The sequence below is a fragment of the Rhipicephalus sanguineus genome, chromosome 4 (assembly GCF_013339695.2).
Source record: "Rhipicephalus sanguineus isolate Rsan-2018 chromosome 4, BIME_Rsan_1.4, whole genome shotgun sequence".
Classification (NCBI taxonomy): Eukaryota; Metazoa; Arthropoda; class Arachnida; order Ixodida; family Ixodidae; genus Rhipicephalus; species Rhipicephalus sanguineus.
The window spans coordinates 88,342,705-88,356,967 of record NC_051179.1 but is presented as its reverse complement, the minus strand read 5'-3'; the positions used below and the strand labels follow the sequence as shown (position 1 = coordinate 88,356,967).

The 14,263-nt window shown below is 42.7% G+C and overlaps 2 protein-coding genes across 6 annotated transcripts in view; one reads left to right on the top strand and one right to left on the bottom strand.

The window, feature by feature from the left end:
* The window catches only part of LOC125758250 (uncharacterized), a 220,036-nt gene that overhangs the window by 36,244 nt on the left and 169,529 nt on the right, over positions 1-14,263 (bottom strand). The window lies entirely within an intron of this gene.
* LOC119390394 (uncharacterized) overlaps positions 9,239-14,263 on the top strand; it is a 164,017-nt gene continuing 158,992 nt past the window's right edge. For 4 of the 5 annotated variants that reach the window (XR_007415812.1, XR_007415814.1, XR_005183303.2 and 1 more), the window contains exon 1: positions 12,198-12,318. Coding sequence is in view for 1 of the 5 variants with exons in the window: in XM_049414822.1 (XP_049270779.1) it covers positions 12,249-12,318 (70 nt within the window). In the remaining 4 variants the exon portion in view is untranslated. Of the gene's footprint in view, positions 9,288-12,197; positions 12,319-14,263 lie in introns of those variants that run through there. The other variant, XR_007415813.1, reaches the window with a different exon arrangement.

Below are 14,263 nucleotides of genomic sequence, written 5' to 3'. Positions count from 1 at the left end.
TTTAGTGGCGTATTGAAGGGCGAATAAATCTTTCGTTGGCTCTCACCCGTTTTCTTCACCAGTGCTTGGCGGCAGTAGTTATTAGATTCCATCGACGAATAAAAATACCGATAAAAATTTTGAATGACGCAACCAAGTTACGAGATGTGTTCGTCGCTGAACGCCAAATTTTTTAGCTCTTTCAGGCGCACGTTCTGTCGCGCGTGAGGTATAGGGCGTGCGCACGTGCGCAAAAAGACATGCGCACGTTTTGGTACACAGCTTTAGAAAGACATCCGTTCTATACCTCCGCCCAATGGACATGTAGGCTACAAAAACAGCAGCTTGGCAGATGTCAGCGGCTGCCGAACTGCTCAGACGACTGGCATATGACGGATTGACCTGTGCATTTAGCCAGCTATGCTGCCGCCACAGATGTGCTTTGTTTATTTTACGTCGCTGTTTCCTGCCGAATAACGCCATGCGAAACAAACTGTAATTACGCTAATATTATCACTTAAAAAATAACATCGACTCCTTTAAGCGCATCACTCCTTGAATGAGGCGAATTGCTCATTAGAAATGTTCTGCGACTTGTAAACATCCACAATATTCTATACATTTTGAACATATATATTGTTGTGCTCTTTTGCGGAGAAGGAACATTTATGCTATGTAGTTTACAGCACGTAATAGGCAGGAATCAGCGTACCAGGGTGGGCGTTCAACACCCCGCCCCCCACCAAATTGTTAGTTTGCATGTGTAAATATGCACGCACAAAACAGCGGTTGAACCCTTCCCCCGAAAAGAATTTCTGGCTACGGCCCAGCAGGCAGGTGCAACTCGTCTTCTGGCCCAATGGCTTAGCCCAACTGGAAAGAGTTTTTCAGTAAAAATAAAAACCAACTGACCATCTGCTTTTCATAAAACGAAGGACATTTTGCTCCATCTCAGGTGGCAAGTTTTCCCAGATTGAACAGGTCATTGGAAAAATTTCCTCACCACGTGTCCTTTATAAATGGATTCCTGGTAACGAAAAAGCGTGACGGAAATTGCAACTTGGTGGCTCGCTAGCCAAAATAATGAAATAGTCGACGCGAAGCAACCGTCATTGCGAACGTCATTGCGCATGCGTTGTTGATTCCTTGCGTAAACACTTTCTGCTATGGAGGTTCACTGAGCGCGCCCACGTGCTCAGGTGTTATTCGTCTGCATGCTTAACCTCACGTCCGTGCAAATGCGCAGGCCTCTAAAGGCTTTTTGAAAACACTAGGAATATGTTTCAATTAGTTATAGTATTTAATGTTAGATTCATTCTCTCTGAATTGGCAAAAATGTTTGTTACAGTCAGGCATTAGCCTCCTTTCCTTTTTTATAGCTTTACAGAAATGCTTACCGTTATAGCAGACTTTTCTATTTCTTTCGGTAATTGCAGTTTTTTATTTATTTCAGCGATATATGTCTACAGTCCCTGTTGCACCACCAATACGACTGTGGCACGTTTCATGAAGTATGTCGCACTGCACAAAAATATGAATGCATTCTGCATAAAGTGCCCATTGGAACAGTACAGAAAAGTGTTCTCAGAGTTCCTTCTCTGAGCAAGTGGCTATGAGATACCGAGTACGAAAATAGGCCTATAAACAAAACAAATAGTCCAAAAAGATTTTATATGGTTGTGTGTCATGGGCGCCCAAATTACCTGCGCTAAGGATCACATAATGGATCACACTAAGTTGACACTGATGCTATAGTGCCCTAAGGTGGTGCTGCATCTCGAGCTACCAGAAGGTAAGAGGATTATTTGACAGTGACCTGCTCCTCAAATTGTTCGCTGCTTTAATTTACCTTCTTTTACTCAGCATTTATTTTTATCTATTTTATATCTCATCAACAATGTCTGTAGTTCAATAAAAAATGTTGTCTATCTTTTTAGTTTTCTTCGTATGCTTGTTTGAACTCCAGGGTGCAGGAGTTTAATGGCTACTTATCGCATAATTAACTTCATAACTTTTATTATTGCAGCAAAGTACAAGTGAAGATAACGTCCGAGGCGTGCCGTGCTCCCCTTTCATCATTGCCAAAGGTATTTCTATGGATACTTGCAATATATTGCTGAATATTTCTAAACATGAAATATTTTGTTCCAGAAGAAAACTTTCTGACTGCCGGGGCATATACCATCTGTGTTGATAACCATGATGGGATCAAATCCACTACACGGTGCAAGGCATTCAAGTTGATGTTCTTTACACACTTCGCGTTTACTATTGAATAACGCAAGGAGGTCAGCCTAACCCTGGAGTTCACACAAAGGTAAAACTTAATGTGATTTTTCTGACTTTTTGAACAAGATTCATGCAACTAACTTAGCTCAAGCCACATTAGATAGTACAAAAGTAGACAAGTACTGGGGAATTTTCAATATCTGATACTACACCGTCATTTGAAGCCAATGAGGGTTCTTATGGAGGGAATGACCAAATGGAAATGTTCAGCTTAAGTGTAAAACTGTCTACGGGAATTCTGAGCGGTCGTAAAAGATTTTAAATAATAACAATATTGTATGGAACGGTTGACGTGTGAAGTATTTTAATCACTCTTTAATGAGGATTTCAAAGGGGCACCCAATAACATGAAAATTTTCAATAGTTTAAATAAGAGCTAGCACATTTTTATGCAGTTTGCTGCGGGAGTGTGTCCGGGCTAGTTGGTATACCATAATTGTGAGCACACCGCAGAAAAAGAAAGAGACACAATAAACAAATGACCGACGAGGATTGGTGCAGTCAAGCGAGAATTCCCTGTAAGCAAAATGCGCACAGATTGCATCAGCGACACGTCTATAAGCTTATTTGGCATCTATAGGTACACACGCCTTTTTCATATCTCTTATTGTTTGCAATGGAGAACATCTCCACGCATGCGCTTTAGGATGAGTATGTTCATTCCCTGATTGTCTGGGGCAATGCCATGAAATCCGTGGTCAAAAGTGTGCCCGTAGTGACACGTCATCCACTTTGTCCGGGTCTATCTGCGCTACAATGGTTTCAATATAATTTTTGCAGATCTAAATTGTGAAACCGATAGTGTCTACTGTGCAATCATGCGTGTGCACTTAAAAAATCGGATAGTTCGGCGGTGTTCTCTGGTCACAGCAAGGATATGCATTGTTTAATGACACCTTTGTTTTGTTTAATAGCATGGTAGCTTTGTTTTGACTTCGGGCTATGAGCGCACAATGTCACAAAGCTCATGGCGGAAGCTGTTGAAGATGAGGACCTTCAGCGGCACTCCGCAAGTTGACATAAAACTCGCTTGTTACATTCCGATGGACAAACGATGAGTTGCTGGCCAATTTTTCGGCTACAAAATGATCATCACGTGGGCGTGGTGGTGTTGCTCGCGGAGGTACGTAATAAGGGATGGGTTGAGAAAACGTTTCGGCTTAATACACGGGGTCTTGGGCCGAGGTCTCATTGTGGATGAACCTAATGTAAGAAATTCTGGCTTTTACTGTTATGCAAAATGCGTACTGGATTTGCGCATTCATCAAGAAAATGAAACTTTATTGATTGTCACTTGTTTACTTATTATTTAAACTTTATATAAACTTTATTATTGTCACTTGTTTATTTTTTTCTTGATGCTCTCGATAATTGGGCATTCGGTTAATTCAGACATTTATTCCAGACCATTGAAATCCTAATTAATGAGCATTTACTGTATTTGGCTGAGTGTTTAAAAGCACATGAACCTTGCTTTGTGAAAAGCAATATTTCCTTTAAAGTCCTTACACTGCAATAAATGACATTGTACGAACCATATTGTAATTTTACAGAAATGAATCTTCATCGGGATCATGAGGTTATTTTTTAACTGATTCCACACAGCATGCCTTGAAGAGGCAATGCGAGGGTTTCTTGAGGGCTCTACCAACATAATCAGTGTTGTTCCCAGTGTGGCTCATTATGTTCAGCATAGTCATGCAACGGCCTGGTGCACATAAAAATATCATTATTCGTTTTTAGGGCAGCCGCAGCACTGAACCCTGACAGAGGGAGCAAGGTCGAGAAGTCAAAAAAGCAGCGCTGCCTCACACCACTAATGACCAACTTAATGCGAGACTATGAATGCCAAGTGTTTCAACGAAAAATTTGCAGTGTCATTATGAATATACCGTATTTACTCGAAAGTAAGCCGATGTTTTTTTCGAAAAGCGATGTGCGAAAGTGGGGAGGAGAGATAGAGAGAGAGAAAACTTTTATTTTCGAAACCCAAGTCCGGGTCTGAGCCCTAGGGTGAGGCTGTACTGACCTCCCCTAAGATGGTTAGTATGTGGTTAAGGAGAGTTGCCCACGAGGAGGTGGTTTCGCCCAGATTCGCAACCCAGGCCTCCCATGTAAGTATGTTAGAGCAGAGTGAATGACGTTGTGGCGCGTTGTTGGGTAGGAGGGTCAGCTTAGATTCGAGTGCAATGATTAAGTTTTGCTTTCTGGCCTTGCGAATTTCGGGGTTCGGCTTAGAATCGGGGACGGCCTATGTTTGAGTAAATACGGTATATCTACACATTTTCTAAACCAGTTTGAATCTACGATGACAACATGTATGCAGTTTTCATTATTTTGAAGCTGTTTACATGCAGCATTTCATGTGCTTAAACAAGGATTCGTTTCTTTTATCATGAAAGGAGAATCTACTGAAACGTGCCTGTTTTTATTGCGTTATTTACTAGAGTGGTGGAAGCAACACCTCGCGGGTGTAGCTCCAAAAAGTTCACAATGTCTGCTGCTGTAGTACAGTGGCTCCGATGCTCGGATGCTTACACGAAAGTCGCGGGTCCGACCCCGGCCGCGGCGGTCGCATTTCGGCGGAGGCGAAATGGTAGAGCCCGGTGTACTGTGCGATGTCAGTTCACGTTAGAAACACCAGATGGTCGAAATTTCCGAAGCTGTCCACTACGAAGGGCCTCATAATCATATCATGGTTTTGGCTCGTAAGACCCCAGATATTATTAATAAAAAATTGGAATATATTTGGATTATGCAAACGCAATATATTGGTATTTTTGCCATTGTATTTGGCTAAAAATATTTTCGCGGATCGCTTGCACAAGTGGCATAACTACTCTTTAATACTGTGGAATGCTTTTCTAAGACAATATATATAAGTTGATATTTATGCATAAGAAATTATGTTCCCGAGTAAAATGCAGTAATGAAATAACTGGAAGGCAGTAACAGAAAACATAGCCTTTGTGACTCGATATCTGAGCTTGTACTTATACATAATGTAAACGAATGTTTCTGTAAACGATAACAGACAATATTAGCGAAATAACATATAAATGAAAACAGAAAACACTATTTTTCAGTGTCTGAAAACTGAAACGTGTTTTTAAACATAAAATTTCTGTACTATAAAACAGAAAATAGTGAAATAACAGAAAGATATAAAATTAGAAAACCAAGTTCTTTTCGGTAAAGCACAACTGAACATTGTGTTTATGCAGAAAATTTCTGTAAAGTAAAGCGAAAAAAAAATCTGTTAACACACAGAAAACGTCAAAGTAGAAAACATAGCTTTACAGAAATTTTGTGGCGAAAGAGCTGCCAGAGAATTTGTTTTTTTTTTCACAAAATATTTTTTACATTGAATTTAAGACGACAGTTAGTGAAAATAGACTCCAATGTGTTGAAATCACTAATAACAAAAAACTGCAAAATAATATTTGGCCCACGCAGCCAAGAATACGTAATAAAAAAGAATGTAAATTCCTTGCAAAATCACTGTTGCTGAAGTGTATTCCTCACAAAATGGACCTTTTAGGAACTTTCTTACAACATGACTCTATTGGAACATTTCTCACTGAAAATTGTTTAGAAAAAAACTCTGGCATCATTGCAGAAGTAAGACTAGACGTTCGGAACCAAACGCGCCATTTTAGACGTTAGGTAAAAATATTTTTGGATGCAGCATCTACGTTTCAAATTGCGCCCACTAAAGAAGTAACGGTTTCAGGCTTCGAAATGCAGCGTACAAAATTTATCACAGGAATTATGGTCCGACATCCCTAGAGAGCACGCAGTTAACCCTAAATGTGCCATAGCTAGCAGAAAATATGAACACTGTAAATTACAGCAACATATAACAAAAAGTACAACTGAAACAATTGTAGCACGAAAACAAAATGTGTGAACAGGAAATTAATGGAAACGACCACAAAAATTACAATGAATGTGCCACTTACTAAAATGAATAAGTAAAATTTAGGAGTATGAAAATACCACCCTGATAAAAAAAAACAACTTTCTTTTTATGATGCACAGTATTAAAAAATGTCAGGCTAAAAGAACAAATACGATGATAAGACGCATAAGCTAAAGAAATGGTGACTCTTCCCCATTGTTTACTTAATAAGCACACAGGAATAAACTCAGGATTGTCAGAAGTGGGTCAGGGCATTGCACTTCCTTCATCACATTGGTCAGTGTCAAAATGTCGCAATGTGTGGCAAGTAAGTTTGAACACATGGCTACTTCACAGGTACTTGAGGGAAATCACTAGGCACTTCCGGAAGTCTGCTAAGAACACTACAAATGGCATACACAGGAAAGTTGTGCCATTAGCAGCATGGGGCAGCGTTCCACGTCGAACATATTTGAGCAAAATAGCCCTAGTGCGGTTTCATGGAGATGCCGACAAACACAGACGCTCGAAAAGATAAGCTGCTTTAGAAAGTGTGACCTTTTGTTTTTAAAGTTTCCAACGAAAAGAAAAAAATGTCAATCTCTTGACATCCATCTTTTTTCATACTAAAACCTCTCAGCGCATCAAAAAGAAGAAAGCAATATTTTGTTGGCGTAGCGTTTGTTTCTAAACATCTAGGGCAAGTGTCACCTGCATTAAATAGAAGAAAAGATTATTTCATTATTCGCTATTATACTTAAAATAAAACAGTGTGAAGAGTTGAAAAGTCGATAACCCCGTACGGCGACAGAGATCGAGCCTCCTATATTTAACGAGGCACAAAAGACGCACAAGAGAACCTTTTGGTTCTGCTAAGAGCTGCCGGCTTTACTGAGAAAGGAGGAGGTTAACAGTGCAGGGGAAACATAAACCACAAGTCCGAAAGCGCATCGATATAGTCAAGGCAGCACTGAGAAATCACAGCACTGAGAAAAAATGGTGAACTCCTCCACGTCAAACGCGTCTTTGACTCTCATGCCCTCAGAAATTTGCAACTAACAGAAAAGCGTGTCCAGCCTGTCGTTACATGCAGATAGTACTGTGGAAGAAACCATGAAGCAGTACGCTGTCGCTGAAAAATTCCCTCATTCACAAACTTCAGTCACACAATAAAACAGATGACACATGCCATAACTTCCAACAATGCAGTTTTCAAATTGGGTGCACAAAGCTTTGCGTTAGCGTTCATCGCCATTGCGCATGCGTCTGCCCGTAGCCAGGAATTTTTTTCGGGAGGGGCCCACTTGCTGAAAACCTTGACTTGACTGAGAAAAGCACTTATTTTTATTATTTATTTCGATTAAAAACGCATACTTCTCCAAAACTTCGGGGGGGGGGGGGCGGGGCGGGCCCCTAGGGACCCCCCTGGCTACGGGCCTGGCATGTGTTATATGCTACGTACGCTATATTTGCGTATCCCATTGTAAAACTGGCTACTGCGCATATGCGCCCAACGAAGGCTATCTCTGCGTACCCTATTCTAAAACTGCTTTTTACGCGACACACGTAGCTTAAGCTAATGTATATCTTGAAACTACCTCATCAAGTGACAAAGAAGTGACATAGTCATTGTACTACAAATAGGTTAACAAACATAAATACGGTTTTCGCTAATGTTCGTTCGAACTTGAACGGAAAAAAATGACCTGCATTTACGTTTCGACAGCTTTATCATGTATGCTGAATAAATTCTGCAGTCACGTACTGCTGAAACATGTCACACATGCAGCTCGTGATGAAATAGAACACGCTTTTTCATTTGTCATAGTTCTCAAGTACTGAGCGCAAATGCAACAAAAATGAACTTACCTTCGAAAATGACAGAAGCCTGCTGTTTACAGTTTCCGCAAATCCACAGAAAACTAATCGTACATCAATGTAACCACGCCCGTCCCTCGAGTATAGAAGAAAGGAAGTTGCGAAAGCGTCCCAGTCTCGAAATTTATGTCAACTATTGGCAAGTAGCATCATTCAACACGCTAGCGGACGACAAAACTGCCCCAATAAGATCGCGCACGCCGCCCGCGCGATACCTTTTGCAGCCGCCGGTAGTTGGTGGTCCCGACCGTCCCCAACACGCTCCAACGGTCCTCTTAACCGCTGTGTACATGAAAAGTGGTCATTGGTTGATCCCACATAATAAAGAATCGTAGTACTGCAGTTTCTTGGGAAGAAAGCCCAGTGTTTGCAGGCAGCGCTCGTGTACCAGGTTCAGGCGAGGACATGTGCGCAATAGGTCTTCGATTGTAGCTACGTATGCTCGGAATGAGAAGTACTAACATGTATCCATAATGGTTCCATGGAAATGTTTCAGCAGGGCGCAGGGGACCAACAGAGTAAGCGCCCCCCCCCCCCCCCCCCCCCCCCACCAACGCAGTGTCTCCGCAAGGCTATCTCTTCCTGGTTGGTAAGGCTGCCTGAATGGTGCGAACCACACGGTGGAGCTAAAACGCATGTGCTTCGGCGGAGCATATCCTTGTGGTGGAAAAAATTATCGCGGGGGTCACTTGGGAAACGTGCGCCTAAAGAAGATGGTAGCTCACAGTGAACGACAATTTGACTTTTTGAAATTATGACCATCGTTACTATACTTGATGCCAGCTGTCTTCCGGTTCAGCCTCAATACAATCTCCTATGTTTTTGTCGGCAAATGAGCAGCGTTCATATATGGTTCCCCAGGAGATTTATCTCAATGGAACGTTCAAGCTTGAATAAGTGAATTACTCTGCACCCAGGAGAAAAAAGTCGGTTTATTGCTCTATACTACAAAAAAGCTTGACATTTTATAGAGATATTGAAATATTTGACCTTTAACCCTAAATATATTTAGGATATCTGCGTGTCACTTGAACTTTGGGTTTTATGTACGCTGAAGCGGGAGGACTTCGTCTGGCCTCTACATACTACGCTCTTGGCGACATTTCAAAATACCGGGAATGAAAATCCACCGGCGTTCACAGTTCATGAATATAAACTATTCAGAATTCACCCGTCATTACGTTTCCATGCATTGACGCCGCAGGAAGGTACCTCCCAACAGCAAGAAAGGCCCGTTTCGGTAAATTCTCCTTTTTTACATAGCAGCCCCTAAACCTTGTGTTTGACTTATCGGTGAAATACATTATTCCTTCCTTGAATAGCGCACTGTACTCGAGGGTCAGATCAACGTTAAGGCCTTGTAGCCGCCGCGGGTCGTAAACACATATTTTTTTTCCTTTTGACGTTTGAAGCCCTCTCTGAGCTTCCAGTAAGTATGGATATACTACTTGCTGGAGTATTTTTTTTAAGACGTTATACGGAGCAACTTATAGCATACCGCACGCAAGTACTGAGCCCCCTGATATTTCCATCTTTAATTCCTAGGGGCTACCAAGGTCTAGACGCGCAAAACAGCGCCGGCGGCTTAATCACGGAAAAGTTTGTTACCGTCATCTTACGAATTCAGAAAACTGTCTATTTCTTGAAACTGAAGTCCAGAGAATCGCAGTATACAGCGTGGTACATTGATCGCTTATTCAAGGTTACCGTTTGTGCATGAACTTTATTGGTTCGTTTTGGAGCTGTATGGAGCAACTCTCACACGTCTATCTAAAGATGACCCTGCTTCAAGGAAGAGAGAGAAGAAATGAAGCGCACTCGCATTTTGCGTGTGCACCCCATCGTGGACTACACACGTTCACGCCTTCACAAATTGTCCGGTTTTATACAGAAAGTGCTCTCTCTCATCGTGGGAAAAACTTCTACGCATGTTCATCACTCCTTAGACTTCGTCGAGAAAGTGCGGAACAGCATACTGGACGTGAACGACATGTCAGACTCCTTGGACGTCCATCCTTATACGAAAGTATGCCGGTGGACACAGCTTTGAAAACATGCACCGCGGCTCTCGAAGCGGACGGAACTCTTGCCGAGAGGTGCCCTATTGATGTACCGGACCTTCGAAGGCTTTTAAAGTTTTCTTTTGACAATACGCACTTCGTCTTCGACGGCACATTTTACAAGCAGGTGCAGGGAACAGCGATGGGGACCGCCGTATCAGTTACAGCCGCCAATTTAACGATGGAATTGTTGGAAAACGTGCCGTAAATTTCTTTACTCCTAAGCCAAAAGTTTTTCTTCGTTACTTTGACGATTGCTTCAGCATATATAAGAGGGGCACTCTCCCAGCCTACACGAATCATCTGAATAACATAATCCAGCTATCAAGTTCACTGTCCAGTTAGAACATCACGGCCAACTTCCTTTCCTTGACGTACTGGTCAAGCGCAACAATCATGCAATGTTGTTTTGCGTGCATAGAAAAGCCACCCACACTGGCCGTTATTTGAATTTTAATTCCGTGCTCCCTGCCTCCCACAAACAGTCACTTGTTTCTTTACTTATGCTTCGAGCAAACCGGATCTGCTCAAACCGAAAAGGTACTTCGGCTGACGTAATGAAGGCGCAGGACGACCTTACTTCTAGTAGGTACCCGGATTCGTTTATTCGCTCTGTTGAAAAGAGACCGTAATGCTCTGCACGTCATGTTGACGCACCTCCAAAAAAGCGAGCACCGGTACCATATGCATCCGGAGTCAGTTAATATTTGGCCCGGGTATGGAGCAGATACAACGCGCAAATCGCCCATGTTCCAGTAAACAGGCTAATGCACTCGCTGGTGAATGTAAAAGAAAAATTGGCAAAAGAAGAGTATCCCGGAGTGGGATACAACATCCCTGGCGCCGGATGCGATCATGTTTACCTGGGCGAGACGGTAAATTTCGAGCCCAGAGTGAAACAACACCGCTACGACGTCAAGAAAACGAACGCTGCGTCTATTGCATTGGCGGAACACGCACAATCTACTGGCCACGTAATCGATTGGGACACCGCCACCATCGCTGAAAAAGAAAGAAAATTGTCTTCGCGCCATTGCCTGGAATCCTTGATAATACAGACGACCGAGCGCACACTCAACCGCAACGACGGAAACTTTCCTCCCGTTTATGCGCGATGCATGCGGCGCCTATTGATACGTAACTGACTTCACACTTCTTTGTGAAAAAAGCTCCCGTGCGGCAGCCGAAACGTCTTGTTCGTTTTTAAAGTGTTTTATTGTGGTCGGCGTTTATTCCTTTTCTAGAAAGCCTCCTCCCGACCAGACGGGATTCCTTCAAACCCTGCATTTTAACGCAAGAAATGTTTCCAAAATTACTCCGAACATATAGGCGTCTTGCAAGGCAACACAGCATAGAAGCGAAACGGATGCTCAGGTAAAGATGCAGGTTTGAAGGCATGAGAAATAATTCAACAGGAAAGATCACTAGAAGCAATGTTTGGACAAGATGGATCGTCGTCGTGAACTCGCAATGCCCTCACATAGGCTACTCCTGTTTTCAAACCACTGGCTCTAAGGACATTCCCTGCTCAGTGTGTCAAGATTGCAACAGTGGCATTATCAATAATGACTTGCATTAAAGTAACAGAATAAAGTGACCATGGCATGATGAAAAAAGCGCATACGGTGTGAAGTTATTCTTTGTAGATTGTTGATCGTGCTCAACTTCTCTAGATTTTAAGATCCACTGTACTGTGTAGTGAGTTTTTAACCAGACAATAGTTTCATTTCATCTTGAACGTGTACAGAGCGCGAAAAAAAGAGGACGAGCAAAGCAACGACAGACTCGGACGCACCTTTGCTCGCCTTCCTTTCTTCGCGCTGCTCATTCGTTTAAGATGAGAGCACACCAACTTGAGCATTAACCTCCTGATGCAATTGTTTCATTCTTAACAATATTCAATAACTAACGCTGTTGCCATAATTTGCCCTTTATGTTTCATATTTACCTTCGATTAAAATTTAACCATTTGCAGTATTGGCAAACTATTTAGATATGAGGCAGCAGAGAGAAAACGTTAATCTCATACAACTTCATTTTCACTTCACCGTTCTCTTTTAGGTGGAACTGCTTTATTTTGGATGGGTTAACTTATAAACTGATAATAAGGTCTGATAAGCAGATAGGTATAAGACCCCGTAATGAAGATTACATTCTCATTCCTGATATTATTTCTGCTTTCTGCCATGTGTTGTGAGGGTGGCTCAACACGTAAGTTCATCTTTCAGATTAATGGAACTTCTCTTACCTGTGCTGTGCTTTCTTGCTTCCAATTTGGCCATGTCGCTGTGTGTACGGGAAGTGCTAGCTTTTTACGGCGCAAGGTGTCATGAGATTACAACGTCAACCGGTTTTGGTGGCGTAGTTGTCCGCCGCCGCCACCTTCGATCTCTGTAACCGCTATCGCGTAAAATGAAAAAAAAAAAGTTTCACAGCATATCCACGGGTGAATGATGAAGAGCTTGGTCGAAGCTCTTGAAGCAATCATGGTTACGTCGTGATATCTTCAGTGGTTTCGCCCAGCAGTAATCAAAGCGATAGCCCAGTATATCATCGAAGACGTGACAAACACTGTATGTATTTATACAAGCAATTTTATTATTCTTAAGTGATAGCTAGACGTGGCTTCCGTTTCCCTTTCATTATAACGGCTTTATGGTCAGTGAAGGGATGGATCGGTGATGGGTAATAGTGGGATGTTTGCAAAGACGAGGTAGTAGTCAGTTTGCAAAGGTAGCTTCCGTTCCCCCTTCATTATAAAGGCGTTATTTTTGGTGAATTAGTGGATCGGTGATGGATCATAGTGAGATGTTTGCAAAGACGAAGTAGTGGTCAGTTTGCAAAGTATCGGTAACGAGAGATACTGTTCGCGAGATACTGCCCGTTACGCCTTACGCCGGACGCCGAACGCGTGACAAGGTTAGACTAAGTGAATCTTCGCCCCTAAAAAAGGAGCAAGAGGAGGACAGGAAGGAAAGACAAAGAGGTTAACCAGACGCGCGCCTGATTTACTACCCTCCAAAAGGGAAAAATTACAGCATATCCACGGGGTGAATGATGATGAGTGGGGCGAAGCTCCGGAGGGAATAATCGGTAAACCGAGAAACTCTTCCGTGGAATTCGCCCAGTACAATACAGAGTGTGAAACATCGTGTATATATTAAACATCGAAGTTTTATTGTACTGTTGTTTTACGTGGTCCCTTCAAGTCACCGCTTTGTGATCGCTCAATTGAAGGGAAAGTGTCCGCTCCCGAGCGAAAGAGAAAGCGCGCCAAGAACGATCGCGTTTTCCGCTCGCCCTGTGAGAATTAACGGCAAGGCTAGAGGGAGAACACGACGCGCGTAGCGGTCCTCTTCGCCTTCCGCGACGCGAGGTCGGTAGCATGCCCAACGAAAGCCAACGGAACGCGATCGTGCAAGTGCTCCGGCTTCGCGAACAATGCACGGCGTTTACTGCACATAAAGCCTCCCAAAACCAAACTTCTTGCTCAAGGTGTGCTTTGCATTTTTCGTAGAAATAATTTTTTTTTCATGCACATTAAGACCAAAAGTTGACAGCTCACTAGAGTATATCGCCCGCAAAGTATGTCTTTTAGTACGATTAAATCAAGGAACATTCCGATGTTTTGTAAGGTGCGAGGAAACCAGCGAAGCTCAAAAAACAAGGACGAAGAAGAAGGCACATTCAAGCACACACCATCGCCGGACTTACAACCATTTTATTTACGCATCCACGTATATTTAAACACTTCATCCTGCGCACGCGCGCACGCTACAACAAGAAGCCTATCATCCACCCGCTAATCAGTCACACCCTGAAAGAAACAGCCACTCTTTTTCTGTGATATGCACAGAAGGTTCGCTAATACACACGTGTCCAGTCTTTTTGATATGGTACGCCTCAAGCAGTTCGCGTTCAAGCTTTGATTTTTCCCTGCCTAGAATGCAGGTCTGACGATACAAAGGCTCGCAACCGTTACAATCCTTCACATGCACCGCTAAGTTGCTCCCTGTGACCGATCATACACAATAGGCATGCTCCTTGAGGCGTTTATTTATGCACTTCCCGGTCTCCCCGATATAAACGTGCCCACAAGTCGTGGGAATGAAATACACTACCCCAACGCTGCGCTTAGCAGTAAATGCGACAGCAA